General features: G+C 42.0%; 1 protein-coding gene across 1 annotated transcript in view; it reads left to right on the top strand.

The window, feature by feature from the left end:
• PXDC1 (PX domain containing 1) overlaps positions 1–16,744 on the top strand; it is a 115,789-nt gene that overhangs the window by 77,280 nt on the left and 21,765 nt on the right. The window contains exon 3 of the mRNA XM_040353646.1: positions 4,843–4,960. Within this exon, the coding sequence (XP_040209580.1) occupies positions 4,843–4,960 (118 nt within the window). The remainder of the gene's footprint in view (positions 1–4,842; positions 4,961–16,744) is intronic.

Genomic DNA, 16,744 nt, shown 5'->3' with positions numbered 1-16,744 from the left:
GTGGTATGCCCACCATTAGAATATATCGCCCTGCATCCACCTACTTCTAATGCTGTGCATACATGCAATGTTCTTTTTTTTTCGTTCCGACCATTAACCAAAAAAAAAAAAAAAAAAAACTAACAGATTCCTCCATTCACATTGATCAACATGGATGAAGAAATCTCTGCCAATAAAAGTGAAAAAATTATATGGCGAAGCATAGGGGCGGTCTACCCTCTGTCCACCCATAGGGTGCATAGGGATGCTTCACCATATATGCTCTTTTTTTAACTGTGGTAGTGAAATCATCTCCTACAGCGATGTAGTCACTGATTTACGTATGCTGAGAGCAAACCCTGTTGCTCTCAGAATAAACAGGTCACTGCTGCAGCTGAATGGCATACATGCAAAGTACACAATAGTTAACAATAATACACAGTAACAATAAAATATTACAATATAGCAGTATAGTATACAGTACAGTAAAACAGTAGAATAGTGTACCTGCAAAGCAAACAATGCTTAACAATAAAACACAGTAACAATAAAACATTACAGTATAGCAGTATAGTATAAAGTAAAGTAAAACAATAAGAACATTAACTCAATAAAACTACAACTATTTTTGGCTTTTTTATTTTTTATGTTTTTTTTTTCTTCTTAACTATAAAAAACGTTTAATGTTCCAGGCTAGGGTCTCTCAAAATGCGATAACCATCTAACATCTTTCAAGACCCTGTGTGAATGTGTGCCCTAGACTGTGCCATGCTATACCCTATACTAATCCACTAGTGTGTGGTAGCAACAGAAACAGTCCTGGATGCAGAGACCAGGTTGGCCAGGACAGCAGGGACAAAAAAAGCCTATATGCGCATTTGCTACAGACGCAACATCTTTTTTGGGGTGCTCTTTGGGTAGGGGTACCAGGGAGGACATCTGGAAAATTCCTCTCATGCAGCTGCTTCACTGCAAATGAAATGAGAAGTTGGGCCACAGGACCTTCTGGATACAAAAGGGCTGTGATGATCTGTTGCTGTTTTTTTTTAGGAAGGATCCACCTCTTTCTGACGCTTTGTATAGGACATAAGCATTGAACAGAGCCAATTGGAATAAATATAAAGACACTTTATTGTACCAGCGTCTGGCCTTATGGGCAACTAAGTACGACCCCATCACCTGGTCTTGAAGTCCACCCCTCCCATGTTAAGGTTGTAGTCCTTGACATAGAGGGGCTTCTCAACAACACGCTGTTGCAGTTTGGACTGTCATTTCTGCTTGAATGGAAGACGGAACGAAAATGTTCAGTTTGTCCTTCCACCTCACTGCAAGAAATTCATTACTTCTCAAGCAGGCTCTCTCCCCCCATCTAATGGGAATTTACAAGCGGTTGGTAGAAGCCCCAGCAATTAGGTTGCACTGTGCCACATGCGCCAATTACAAATTCAAAAAGGTGTCTAAATAGTATCACGCTTGTGTAATAATTGGTAGTACCCCTTTCCGAATAAGGGTGACACCAAGTCCCAAGTCCCAGGATGGGGTTATGGAGATAAGGAGTTGGGGTGTGAGGAGATGAGGAGAGATCTGTGTCCTTTGTAATGCATCAGAAATTATGTTGGCAGGTCTGCTTTGGAATTCAATGTAAAAATTGTATTGGGGGTTGTTTACTAAAAGCAAATCCACTTTGCACTACAAGTGCACACTACAAGTACAAAGTGCACTTGAAATTGCACTGAAAGTGCACTTTGAAGTGCAGTCACTCACTGTAGATCCAAGGGGATATGCAAGGTAAATTAAAAAACAGCATTCTAGCTTGCACATGATTGGATAATAAAATCAGCAGAGCTTCTCCTCATTTCAGATCTACCCCTCAGATTTACAGCACCTGCACTTTCAAGTGCAATTTCAAGTGCACTTTGCACTTGTAGGTTTGCACTTGCAGTGCAAAGTGGATTTGCCTTTCTTAAATAACCCCCACTGTGTTGTCATGACCTAGAGACTGCAAAATCGTGCAGCTCTGCATAGAAACCAATCAGCTTTCAGGTTTTAGGCTCAGTTCACACAGATGCAATTGGAAGTGGATTAACTCTGTGTGGCAAGACTGGGCACAGATGATAGGAAATCTTTTACTCTACATTGTGACAGCAAAAAAACAATAATAACATTTCGTGTTTACATCCACTTTTAATTGAAAAAGCTGATGTTAAAAGCTAATTGGCTACACTGTACAGCTGCACCAGATTTTGCACGCTCCAATTTTAGTAAATTAATCCCAATAAATGTTTCCACTTTGAATTACCGTATTTATCGCGGTATAACGCGCTCCCGCGTATACCGCGCACCCCTAAAGTGGAACAAAACATTTTTTTGTACTTACAGTTTTTGTGTCTTGTGCGGCGTCCTTTGGCGGCCTCGTCGGGTCCGGCTTCGGGTGTCCTCTTCGGCGGGTCCGGTGTCCGTCTTCGGCGGGTCGGGGGTCCTCTTCGGCGGGTCGGGGGTCCTTCTCCGGCGTCCTCGCGTCCTCCCCGCTCGTTTCCCGCCACGAGTTTGAATACTGCGCCGGCATATACCGAGCGCAGTACACTCGTGAATCTTCGGGCAGGCTCGGCAACTGTCGCGCTGACGTCCTGTACGCTCAGGACGTCAGTGCGAGAGGCGCCGAGACTGCCCGAAGATTCACAAGTGTACTGCGTTCGGTATATGCTGGCGCAGTATTCAAACTCGTGGCGGGAAAGCGGGTATCGGCGTATATCGCGCACCCACGATTTTGCCCTTTCAGGGCAAAATAGTGCGCGGTATACGCCGATAAATACGGTATCTCTGTTTCAAGACCTGTTAGTCTCAGATTTTTGGGCATTTGTATGGGGATACTTTACATGTAGAGCACACTTGGGAATATACAGTTTATATATTTCTATATTGTGGGACACTGGCTGTCAGGATTGTGGACAGTGTAACCTAGGTTTCTCAGTGACACATGGTGAGGGTTATGGCTGATGTGTAGAAAACAAACATTTGGTTTTCTCAGAATCTTAATATAAGTCTTGGAGTCTTGAAGCTTGGGTCTTTGTAGAGCTTTTTGTTGGGATAAAGCCTCCATTGCTATGTCCACATCTTACCTGGTAGCCAGACATCTTTATTATCTCAGCTGTCCATCGGCCTTTATGTATGAGTTGATTGATGCTTCTGTCTCTCTCTCTCATTTTTCCTGCTGTGGGAACCTGTTACTGTGTGGAAAGTCATTGACTGAACACTAAAGAGGTACAGAAACTGCCTGGCTGACTTATTTGGGAAACCCAGTAGTGCCCTATTTGTCAGGAGATTACCTGCGTTTAATTAGCTCAGAAGAGCAGATGTAGGTTTTATGCTACAAATTTACTGTACAAAGCCCGCCTGTTTGTTTGATTTCTTGTAAAATAAAAGTACAGGACAAAAGTATTTGGACTGTTTCTGGATGTCCCTGTCTCATACATGTTTTCCTGCTGTCAGCACTAGTTGAGCATGTGGAATTACCTTGACAACAAATTTTCCTGCCGATTACCTCAAAAATCAAATCCTAATAATAGATCTTAGGTCAGAGATAACGCAATAAATATGAACTTTACCCATATCATAAACATTACAACAAAGGCACCCTTTCACGCAGGATGGAATCCATCCAAGTGGATCCACCTGCTCTGTGGGAGATCTCTCAGCTGATCCCTGCTGAGCAGGCGGATAACAGGGAGCTATGCAGAATGGACATGGACACAGCCTGTTACTCTCTATGGGGCAGTCGGATGGCGAATGTATCTCCATCAGTCTGTTTTTAGCAGACTGGATCAGATGCCGGCGGGTGACGGCGGACACATGTCTGCTGATATCTGCCGCCCCATAGAGAACAATGGGTGGTCCTTAGAAATGTTTAGTTATGACAATCTACAGACAGATACTTATAGATAATTTCAGGGTTTTTATTTTTTGCTTAGTTATTTTTTCCTTCTACTTATGGTGGCCATCACTAATGCCGCGTACACACGATCGGTTTGTCTGATGAAAACGGTCTGATGGACCATTTTCATCAGACCAAACCGATCGTGTGTGGGCCCCATCGGTTATTTTTCCATCGGTTAAAAAAAATGGAACTTGCTTTAAAATTATCTGATGGATACCTAACCGATAGATAAAAAACGATCGTCTGTAGGCACGTCCGTCGGTTAAAAATCCACGCATGCTCAGAATCAAGTCGACGCATGCTTGGAAGCATTGAACTTCATTTTTTTCAGCATGTCGTTGTGTTTTACGTCACCGTGTTCTGACACGATCGTTTTTTTAACCGATGGTGTGTAGGCATGACTGACCATCAGTCAGCATCATCGGATAACTGATGGAAAAATCCATCAGACCGTTTTCATCGGATTGACCGATCGTGTGTACAGGGCATTAGGGCAGGTGAGCCTCCCTTTACTTCCTGAATCTCTGGGTTTGCCTCCATCAAAATGTGACAGGAACTTCCCAAGTTGCAGCTGTGAGGCCAGGGTTGCATCACCAGTACCTCACTCAACCAGGATGTGGAAAAAGGAGGCCTTCCCAAAAAGGGCAAATTTGTCATTTAAAATAGTCATCATTTGACATCATCCATTACCGTTTTTACTCTCCAATGGATCTAAAGTAGGAGCTTTCCAGACTTTCGCAATGTTTTGTTTGGGGGGCTGTTAGAATAGACGTCATAATATCAGCTTTTTATGATTTAACAAATTGCAAATGCCTGTGTAAGCAGTATTCTGAAGCAGCAGTGTGTACAAACAATACCAGCTCTTCATTTATTTATTTATTCAGTCATCCTATTCATACTTATGTCTTTTTCTCTCTTATTTTTTACAGTATTCGAGATCAGAAGTTGTCCTCACTTTCTTTGAGAGGTCCCCACTGGACCAAGTGTTAAAAAATGATAATGTTCACAAGATTCAGCCAAGTTTCCAGAGCCCTATTAAAATATCTGGTAAGAGGATTTGCAGCTTTGAATATTACTGCCCTTGTTTCAGTACTGCAGTACAAAGAGATTTGATGCTATGCAAGGTGCAAGAACCTAACCAATCAGTATGTAAATGATTGATTTTTGATTTGATATTGTTGGTTACCATACTTTCTTTTTGGTTTATTGAATATACCTTTATATCTACAGTATGGTATTCGTTTTAATGGCTTTTTTTTGCTCTGCATGTGTAAACTATACCAAGTAAACCTCAGTCCACTGTATATTGCATCCCTAAATTCTAAAACTGAATAAGAAAGGTCAATTGGGCTGTAATTGTTCAAAAAACTCCCAAAATCAGAAAGTCCTGTTATAATAGTAGGTCTTTGCCCTTCTTTATTTTCTTAAAGTGGTCAAGTTTAGCTGTGCTCTTTATTTTTATACTTATTTTTTTGATGCTGTCATTTTTTTTAGCTATGAAGAAAGTACCGTAATCTTGAAGGATATATTAACTTCCCTTTTTATCTTATTTTTAGTTTCAGCTTTTAACATGCCAGTGCTAACTTATTGTAATTGCGTTGTTCATGCTTCATAAATCATAATGAAGTATTCAGTTGTTTACTGCATGTGCTGTATTATGTTGTCGCATTTTAGGTACCGGTAAAAACATGTACAAGTCAAACTGAGTATGTGATGACAAAAATGCACAAGCAGTGGATATCTTCAGTGACAAGCACCTTTTGTCTTTTGACAACACATAGATGTGGAGATATAGGCATCTAAAGGTACAGTATCTCACAAAAGTGAGTACACCCCTCACATTTTTGTTAATATTTTTTTATATCTTTTCACGTGACAACACTGAAGAAATTACACTTTCCTACGATGTAAAGGAGTGTATAGCTTGTATAACAGTGTAAATTTGCTGTCTCCTCAAAATAACTCAACACACAGCCATTAATGTCTAAACCACTGGCAACACAAGTAAATACACCCCTAAGTGAAAATGTCCAAATTGGGCCCAATTAGCCATTTTCCCTCCCCGGTGTCATGTGACTCATTAGTGTTACAAGGTCTTAGGTGTGAATGGAGAGCAGGTGTTTTAAATTTGGTGTTATCGCTCTCACTCTCATACTGGTCACTGGAAGTTCAACATGGCACCTCATGGCAAAAAACTCTTTGAAGATATGAATAAAAAGAATTTTTGCTTTACATAAAGATGGCCTAGGCTATAAGAAGATTGCCAAGACCCTGAAACTGAGATGCAGCACGTTGGCCAAGACCATACAGCGGTTTAACAGGACAGGTTCCACTCAGAACAGACCTCGCCATGGTCAACCAAAGAAGTTGAGCGCACAAGCTCAGCGTCATATACATATTGGGAAATAGACATATGAGTGCTGCCAGCATTGCTGCAGAGGTTGAAGGGGTGAGGGGTCAGCCTGTCAGTGCTTAAACCATATGCCGCACACTGCATCAAATTTGTCTGCATGGCTGTCATCCCAGAAGGAAGTCTCTTCTAAAAGTAAGCCTGCAAACAGTTTGCTGAAGACAAGCAGACTAAGGACATGGATTAATGGAACCATGTCCTGTGGTCTGATGAGACCAAGATAAACTTATTTGGTTCAGATGGTGTCAAGCGTATATAGAGGAAACCAATTAAGGAGTACAAAGAGAAGTGCCTTCAGTCAAGCATAGTGGTGGGAGTGTCATGGTCTGGGGCTACATTAGTGCTGCTGGCACTGGGGAGCTACAGTTTATTGAGAGAACCACGAATGCCAACATGTACGGTGACATACTGAAGCAGACCATGATTCCCTCCCTTTGTATTCCAACATGATAACGACCTCAAACACACCTCCACTGCCTTGCTAAAGAAGCTGAGGGGAAAGGTGATGGACTAGCAAAGCATGTCTCCAGACCTAAATGCTGTTGAGCATCTGTGGGGCATCCTCAAGGTGAAGGAGGACAAGGTCTTTAACATCCACCAGCTCCGTGATGTCGTCATGGATTAGTGGAAGAGGACTCCAGTGGAAACCTGTGAAGCTCTGGTAAACTCCATGCCCAAGAGGGTTAAGGCTGTGCTGGAAAATAATGGTGGCCACACAAAATATTGACACTTTGGGCCCAATTTGGACATTTTCACTTAGGGGTGTGCCCACTTTTGTTGCCGGCGGTTTAGACATTAATGGCTGTGTGTTGAGTTATTTTGAGTGTAATTTCTTCAGTGTTGTCACATGAAAAGATATAATAAAATATTTATAAAATGGTGAGGGGTGTACTCACTTTTGTGAGATACTGTATATGAAAATTTGAGCTTGTTTCTGTACCTTCTACCTCCTAAGCCTCCTTATAGGTCTTTGAGACCCATCACACTAAGGACCCATTGTTCCTGCCTTGAGGTGCATTATGCTAGGGTAGCACAATCACTTAGAATGCGCTTTGACAACCCTTAATGCATGAAAAAAATCACCTGAACTATTTTTGTCATTGATGTGCGTTGTGGTGAACTAAAGGGCAATTGCATTTTTTTTATACCGTATATGAATATCAATGCACATACTGTATATATTGTACTGTAATACGCTCGTCCTAACAAGCCCATAGGTGTAAGTCAAGTCTAAAGCGCCATAAAGCAAGAATAGGTTTTGTTCATACTTGGTGCTGAAACTAGAAATATACAATCACTAATACCTCCTGGAGTTTGGGTACATAATGCTGTTTCTTAGCCGTTTCCTTTTCTATCCTTTTCACTTTTAGAACACAAACATTTCTTAAAACGAATACCATAGATCAGGGTTCTTAACCTTTTCACAAGGATTGAAGATGATGATGATATGATGATGGGGGGTAACATGCTGGCAGTGCGATACAGGGGATAATGATGACAGGGGGTAGGTTGTTAGGAAGCTGGCAGTACAGGGGGTATGATTATAAGGAGTATGATGACAGGAGTTAGGGTGGTGAGATGCCAGGTACAGATGGATGATAATGAGGATAATGATGATGACAGGGAGTCAGTAGTTGGCATCATCTGCCGGTGGAATTGCATACATATCACCAGGGCTGTGTATGTGAGATCACGGGCAGCCAGCAGTGGAGATTTTTGGGGCATCCTTGGTCAGTAGGTGATTTCAAAGGGTAATTGAGAGAGAAGATCACCGCTCAAGGTAGGTCTATTGTAGGGTCGTTTCAAAAATATAGGACTCCAAGGGTGCAGGCAATGCACTAAGGCAAATATTGGTAAAAAGATGAGGGATGGACAGCCGCACTCCAAACCAAACAGGTTGTCTTTATTCAAATCAACAGCAAGAACACAGCAGATCACAGCAATAGGAACAGGAGAATACCGACGTTTCGCACTGGCTTCAGTGCTTATTCATGGCTAACATGCATTGAAACTGTTCAGTATATATAGAGATCAGAGGCTAGTGTGTGACCTGATTGAATAATTGGCTGAGGGTTGTCCGCAATCATTGGGCACACCAGAAGTCAATATCAGATTACAGACTGCCTATACATATCCAAGGGAACATAAAAAGAAAAAAACAAAAAACAAATGTGAAATGTTGTTGAACAAAAATCCAAGGTGCCAAAAAAACAGATGTGATCCACATAAATATTATTTAGACTAAGCATATATGAGTAAAATAAACATAGTGAGAATAAATACTGTCAAACCTCTTAACAAGACAATATATGCCAGTATAGATGTGGCAACAGGTTAAATAGATCGTGAATATAGAAGAATAAAGCGATGAAATAAATATAAACACGAATACACGTGTGGTGAAATGCTATTTCTAGATTGCCACATTGGCCATATATGCCAAAAAGTGTGCGAATATCTTGGGGGTTAAGCTGTATGAGTGTATAAACTCAAGTATCTATGGTTGCAATGGTGTGTCCATTAAGCAGACCTTCATCCCAATGATGATTCAAAAAATAATAAAGGAGGTGTACTATAGATCCTCTTATTAACTAGGAAACCCAGTGATATGTGAGTGTGTATTGATGCAAAGTGATGCATTCTAAAGAAGTAAGTAAAAAATGCAGTGTATATCTATGGTATATTCAAGTGGAGAAAATCTTTTTTTATATATAAAACATTTTTCATTTTTTTGTTAATTTATTAATTGAGAAAAAAATGCTCAATAAAGCAGTGTAGAGCGGTGACGAACCGTCCTGTGAAAATGTGGAAAAGCACAAATGGACAACATATGAAAAAGGACGATTATAGTGTATAACGGAAAATGGATATGAAAATCCAAAAACTAAATAGTTCCAAAAATGAATATGCGACCTACAGATGCACTCGTAGTATAAAGCCCTGTGGTGTAATACCCCATGGAACATGGAAATATTAAACATTGAGATTGTCTGTGTCTGCATATTAATGGATCTGTGAGTCCCGTCATATGTAATTAAATAAAAATAAAAATAAAAATGTGGGAAGGGGGGGAGGGGGGGAAGGACGGGGGAGGGGAAGGAAAAAAAAAAGGGGGGGAGACAAATGTCATGGAAACACGAGCCCGGACTAAACACTAAACACGCTGTCCATCCCTCATCTTGATTTCAAAGGGTGCTGTCAGTGTCGAGCAGATAAGGACCATCATGCAGTACCTTGAGGCTCTGGCAGACGAAGATCGTCAGGCGCTAGCTCAGGCAGGTCCTCCATTACAGATCATCATTGCTGGAGAGGAGATCAGGGAGCTGCTCAGCTGCAGCAGGCATTATCTGGGCTCTTCACATGACAGGAGATCCGTGGAGTAGGGAAGAGGGGGAGGAGCTGGGGGAAGGGAGGACATGAAGCCACTCATTGACCCTGGGCCCTCAGGCAGTGTCCAAGTACTTGAATGGTCAGTCTGCCCCTGGCTGGGAAAACTAGATGTGGGCAGCTGATTTGGGCCCCGCAACAATGACTGGGCCCAGGGCAGCGACCCCTTTTTGACCCACATTAAAGACGACCCTGCCCTTACTGGATTTCCCAGTACATCCCTACACTCCGTCTGCCAGATTGTCAAAATCATCATTACCATCCTGTAAGATTCCAGCATGACTATAAAAATAACAATAACTACCTGCCTGGAGTTTGCATGGTCTCCCTGTTTTCTCCCACACTCCAAGGCTGGTAGGTTAATTGGCTCCTGTCTAAATTGGCCCCAGGGTTGCCAACTTTCAATAAATTTACGAACAGTTTGTAAAATCCATTATTGTTGCATCTGTCCATGAGGCCCCATACACACCATAGAATCTATCCGCAGATAAATCCCATCAAATGGGTTTCTGCGGATAGATCCTATGGTGTGTACACGCCAACGGATATTTATCCGCGGATAAATCTCCCCTGGGATGGATTTCCAGCAGATGGATATTTGCTGACATGCTCAACAAATCCATCTGCTGGAATCCATTCCAACGGATGGATCCGCTCGTCTGTACAGACTTACCGGATCCATCCGTCTAAAGGGATTCCCCGCACGCGTCGTAATGATTTGACGCATGCGTGGAATTCCTTATATGACAGCGTCGCGCCCGTCGCCGCGTCATAATAGCGGCGACGGCGCGACACGTCATCGGCAGAGGATTTCAGCGCGGATTTCAATGCGATGGTGTGTACACGCCATCGCATAGAAATCCTCTGAAATCCTCGAGAGGATTTATCCGCGGATACGGTCCGCTGGACCGTATCTGCGGATAAATCCTCTCGTGTGTATGGGGCCTAAATGTCAGTTACGGACATGCAGTCTACGTGTCCATAATGGACATTCAAGGATAGATGCAAAAAGTACAGATTTTACAAACTGTTCGTAAATTTACTGAAAGTTGGCAACCCTGATTGGCCCTAGTATGTGTATGTATGCATAAACTGTTGGCGCTATATAAATCCTGTATAATATAATAATAATAATCAGTGCAGTTTTATAGCACTAATCGCTGTATAAATGTGAATGGTCCCAAAAACGTGTCAAAAGTGTCCGATCTGTCCGTCGCAATGTCACGGTCACAATAAATATTGCAGATCGCCGCCATTACTAGTAAAATAAATAAAAATGCCATAAATCTATCCCCTATTTTGTAGATGCTATAACTTTTGCGCAAACCAATCAATAAAAAAGGATAATGTGATTTTTTTTTTTACCAAAAATATGTAGAAGAATACATATCGGTATAAACTGAGGAAAATATATATATATATATATATATATATATATATATATATATATATATATATATAATTTTTTTTTTTTTTAATTGTGACATTTATTAAAAATCAAAAAGTAAAAAATAGTGTTTTTTTTTCAAAATTGTTGCTCTTCTTTTGTTTATAGCGCAAAAAATAAAAACCGCAGAGGTGATCAAATACCACCAAACAAAAGCTCTATTTGTGGGGGAAAAAACCATAAAGATTTCATTTGGGTACAGCGTTGCATGACCACGCAATTGTCATTCAAAGCGACAATGCTAAAAACTAAAAATTGGTCTGGGCAGGAAGGGGGTGAAAATGCCCTGTATTGAAGCGGTTAAAGCGAGCTTCCCCATTAGAAGTCAATGGAAATAAAGATAATTCATTCTGCATTGACTTCTATGGCATGCAATACCGCTTGTGGCCAGAGGTGCGGGGGCGCCGCAGACACTCGGAGACCGTTTGATATGCCGTTGGAAACCCTCAGAAAGGCTCGGAAACACTTGAGAACAGAGTATTTACGAGTGTTTACAAGTATTTCCAAACAACTCTGAACGGCTCAGAGTGTCACCAGTGCCCCCGCACCTCTGGCCAAATGCGGTACTGCACCCCACAGACCGAGTCAGGATTTTTAACATAAAAGCTGGTATTTCGAAAAACGCTCATTAACCGCGTTACTCACAATTCAAGGTTCCACTGTACTTAAATAACATTTTCTCTTTTTAAACCAGAGTTTAGTGTGACTTTAGTGTGACTAAGTGCCATTGCAAAGCAAAAAAATATAGGAAAGCAGAACAGTAAAAGTTTTCTCTAAGTATATTAGTAGTTCATTAGTTCTGCTTTAAGCAGTATGTTCTTATTTGCTGGGATAATTAGATGACCCTTTCACACTTTATTTAGAGTGAGCGTCTACATTTGTGTTAGAAATTGGATCTCTTATGTTATATTGCCACCTAGAGGTGAAGTCATTTTTTTCCCCATACAAAATAAAAATAGCCTTCAAACCTTTTTTATTATGGGATTTTTTTTTTTTATTGAAATACTGCATTAAATATTTTACAAATTTGCTTTTAAAACATTGATCATATTGCAAGTGTTTTTAAATAGTAATTTTTTAAAAAAGGTGAGAAACCTCAATATTGTATTAATGGCCATTCCTGAAAGATGACGTTTTTTCTTGGGTTGGCATTCCAGCAGGATGCAGCTATGACCCCTGAGCACTCCTTGGTGTTTGGGGTATCGGTGTATAAAGCCATAGGTCTCTGTATATCGATGATGAAGCCAAAGGCGTACTCTGATTGCAGACTGCAGTACTGGTTAGCTGACACTGCAGTAATCATTCACTTCAGTGGTATCCCTGGATAAAATATTTATGTAGAGGTTCTGTGGGCATATATGCATTCATTCTTATGCATCTCTTCCCTAACAGCAGTGTTTCTCATATCCTTTAAGTGCCTGACTATCCAGGTTTTCCAGATTTTATAGTAGTAGCACGTCTGTATTAACTAGAAACACAGAAGCTTCCGCTTGGAGCTGCTAATCTAAAGAGCATTATGTAAAGCAGAAATTACAAAGCGTTTTAGCAAGTTCATGTATCTTTTTTACAAGATCTCAAAAGAAACCTGTATCAGTGTCGCCAACCTACTAGATTAAAATTTACTGGCATGACACCCGAAATTTACTGGCGCAGCCACGTTTTTACTGGCATTTCACAAAAGTTACTATGTTAAATTTTTAGGTGCAAATTTCAGTATTTAGGCTACAAACAAGTATGTTGGGCAAATAGCAATGTGATTTAAGGGAGATATTAAGGTAAAAAAACATATTTTTGTTATTTTCGATATAATAAGGGCAAATTATTTAGTCACATCACCCCCTGCCTTCATCCCCCTCTGCCACCGACACCCCCTGCCTTCACCCCCCTCTGCAGTGCCACAATTTCCCTCTGCCTCCAATCTCCCTCTGCCTCCAATCTCCCCCAGGCCCCCTGCCTCCATCCCCCTCTGTGGTGCCATCAACAACCCCTGTCTCCATCCCCACCCTCTGCGATGCCACCAACACCCCCTGCCTCCAATCACCCCCTTCTTCTAACACACTCTGCCTCCAATCTCCCCCTGCCTCCATTGCCCCCTGCCTCCATCCCCCTCTGCGGTGCCACCGCAGCCACCATCACCCCCTGCCTCCAATCTCCCCCAGGTCCCCTGCCTCCATCCCCCTCTGCAGTGCCACCAGCAACCCCTGTCTCCATCCCCCACCCTCTGCAGTGCCACCATCCTCCTCTGCGGTGCCACCAACAACCCCTGCCTCCAATCACCCCCTGCTTCTAACACCCTCTGCCTCCAATCTCCCTCTGCCTCCAATCTCCCCCTGCCTCCATCGCCCCCTGCCTCCATCGCCCTCTACGGTGCCACCGCAGCCATCATCACCCCCTGCCTCCAATCTCCATGCGCAGTTCCAAGCCGAACCGATCTTGGCTATTTTTACTGGCACATTTCCGCAACCACGGACATTTACGAACGGGGGAATAAAGTGCCCGTTTTTACGAACTGTCCATAAAAATATGGACGGTTGGCAACACTGACCTGTATATGCCATGGCATGTGAAGCCTTGAATTGCTGTATTACAGCACCCTTCTGCTCCAGTCTGGGTGTGCTAAATACACATCTTAACCACTTTCTTACTGGGCACATAAACCCCCTTCCTGCCCATGTGAAATTTCAGCTTTCGGCACTGTCACGCTTTGAATGAAAATGGCGCGGTTGTGCGACGTGGTTTTCCAATCAAAATTTACGTTATTTTTTTTCCTACAAATAGAGCTTTCTTTTGGTGATATTTGATCACCTCTGCGGTTTTCTTATTTCTTTGCGCTATAAACAAAAATAGACTGACTTTTACTTTTTGCCATAATACATTTTATTTTATTTTTTCTTAGTTTAGGGCGATACGTATTCTTCTACATATTTTTGGTAAAAAAAAAAATCGCAATAAGCATATTGTGATTGGTTTGCGCAAAAGTTATAGCGCCTACAAAATAGGGGATAGAATTATGGTGTTTTTTTTTGTTATTTTTTTACTAGCAATGATCTGCGATTTTTGTCAGGACTGCGATTTTGCGGCGGACAGTTCGGACACTTTTGACACTATTTTGGGACCATTTACATTTATACAGCGAACAGTGCTATAAATATGCACTGATTGCTGTATAAATGTGACTGGCAGGGAAGGGGTTAACACTAGGGGGTGATCAAGGGGTTAATTTTGTTTCCTAGGGAGTAATTCTAACTGTGGGGGGAGGGGACTGACTGGGGGAGGTGACCGATCGGTGTCCTTATGTACAAGGGACACACCATCAGTCTCTTCTCCCTGACAGGACGTGGATCTCTGTTTACACACAGAGATCCACGTCCCTGGCTCTGTAACTGCCGATCGCGGGTACCTGGCGGACATCGCGCACGCCCCTAGTGGCCAGGAGGCCCGAGCACATCATATGACGTCCACCCAGGATGGCAGAGCCACCTTGTGGACGTCATATAAATATATGTGTGTATTGAAGTGGTTAAACAAGCTGTTAGCAAGTTTACACTTGCTTTTAGTGGCTTTAGCATGTGCTTAATCTTGCACAAAACCTGGCATCAGTTCTTTTACTGACCCAAAGCAAGTTTGCAGATCCAAAAGTTTAAAGGGTAACTCCACATTCCTGCTTGTGTGATTGGCTTACTGATTTCCCCAGAAGTCTGCACTAAGATACAAATAAGATTTTGAGCATCCCCTGCAACAAAAAGGTAATTTATAGTCCGATACTCCCGAGGGGAAATTACATCTAAAGGGATGCACACCCTGCCAACTTTCTAATTAGAGCCCTGCGGGTACAGCAGCTGATTGATGATTATAAAAGTACTTCAAGACAGGTTCATGGACACAGGCAAAGAAACAATTATTCCTTCACAATAACAAAATGTAGGAATCTGCAACAAAGTTTGTTAAAATCCCTGCATTGTACATAGATGACCCAGAGAGGAATGTGGAGCTACTCTTTAAGATAAGTCAGTGACTCAAAGTACTTTGTAAAGCGGAGTTCCACCCAAAAATGGAACTTCCGCTTTAAAGCGGGGGTTTCGCCCAAAAAAATGTTTTATTTAATTGCCGTACAAACCGTATTTTTTTTTTGGGTGAACCCCCGCTTTAAGGGAAGGTGACCCCTGACATGTCACATTTGTCATGTCATTTTTTTGAGGGGGGAGCGCAAACCCTCTTTTTAGAGGGTTTCAGCTTCCACTTCCTCCCTGGGCACCGCAGCGCCAGAAGAAAGTTCACCTCTCCCCCCTCCCTCTCGGCAATCATCTGGGACACGTTACACCATATTTTCCATCCGTCTGGTGAATAGGATGAAAATGGACAGGTGGTCTGTTTTCATCCAATCCCCCATAGAGAAGAGCGGGGCTTTGACAGGTCCATCTCTGCACAGTGAGCGGAGACGGACCTGTCATCTGCCTGCTCAGCGGGGATCAGTAGATCGATTCCCCCACTAAGAAAAGGTACGCCCTTTTGCCCACCTGTGCCATTGTGCCGACGTACATTGTCCTGCGCTGAACGGGAAGCGGTTAAAATATTTTTATTTTGAAGGGATTCGAAGTATGGATAAATTCTTCATTACATTTTTCTGCCACTAGGTGGCATGACAGGTTATTACAAGAATGATGTTTCACTGTAATTATTAGTTGTTGCTGGTTTAACCTGGTTATAAATAATGTTCCAGCATTTATTATATTAAGAGCTTCACCAGGGCAGATTTTATAGTTTGCAATGTAACAGAATTCATGGTGATGACTCTGAAATAAATACGCCAGGCAATGCTAGCTGCCTTCCCCCTGCAACAGCTATAAATTGTCATTGGCATTTAAGGGTTATAGGCAGGTGCACGCTGCATTAGTAAGTCAAATAAAAAAATACAAATACATCCCAAACTCTGCTGCATAAAATTTAGTTCAGGTTTTAAAGCAGTGGGAACTTCACTCCACGGTTCCTGCTTATACAGTTAGGTCCATAAATATTGGGACATCAAATCAATTCTAATCTTTTTTGGCTCTATACACCACCACAATGGAATGAAACAAACAAGATGTGCTTTAACAGCAGACTTTCAGCTTTAATTTGAGGGTACATCCAAATGAGGTGAATGGTGTAGGAATTACAACAGTTTGTATATGTGCCTCCCACTTTTTAAGGGACCAAAAGTAATGGGACAGATTAACAATCATATATCAAACGTTCACTTTTTAATACTTGGTTGCAAATCCTTTGCAGTCAATTAGAGTCTGAAGTCTGGAATGCATAGACATCACCAGACGCTGGGTTTCATCCCTGGTGAAGCTCTGTCAGGCCTCTACTGCAACTGTCTTCAGTTCCTGCTTGTTCTTGGGGCATTTTACCTTCAGTTTTGTCTTCAGCAAGTGAAATGCATGCTCAAGCGGATTCAGGTCAGGTGATTGACTTGGCCATTGCATAACATTCCACTTCTTTCCCTTAAAAGACTCTTTGGTTACTTTCGCAGTATGCTTCGGGTCATTGTCCATCTGCACTGTGAAGCGCCGTCCAATGAGTTCTGAAGCATTTGGCTAAATAT

The sequence above is a fragment of the Rana temporaria genome, chromosome 5 (genome assembly GCF_905171775.1).
Source record: "Rana temporaria chromosome 5, aRanTem1.1, whole genome shotgun sequence".
Classification (NCBI taxonomy): Eukaryota; Metazoa; Chordata; class Amphibia; order Anura; family Ranidae; genus Rana; species Rana temporaria.
This window is presented reverse-complemented; position numbering and strand designations above follow the sequence as displayed.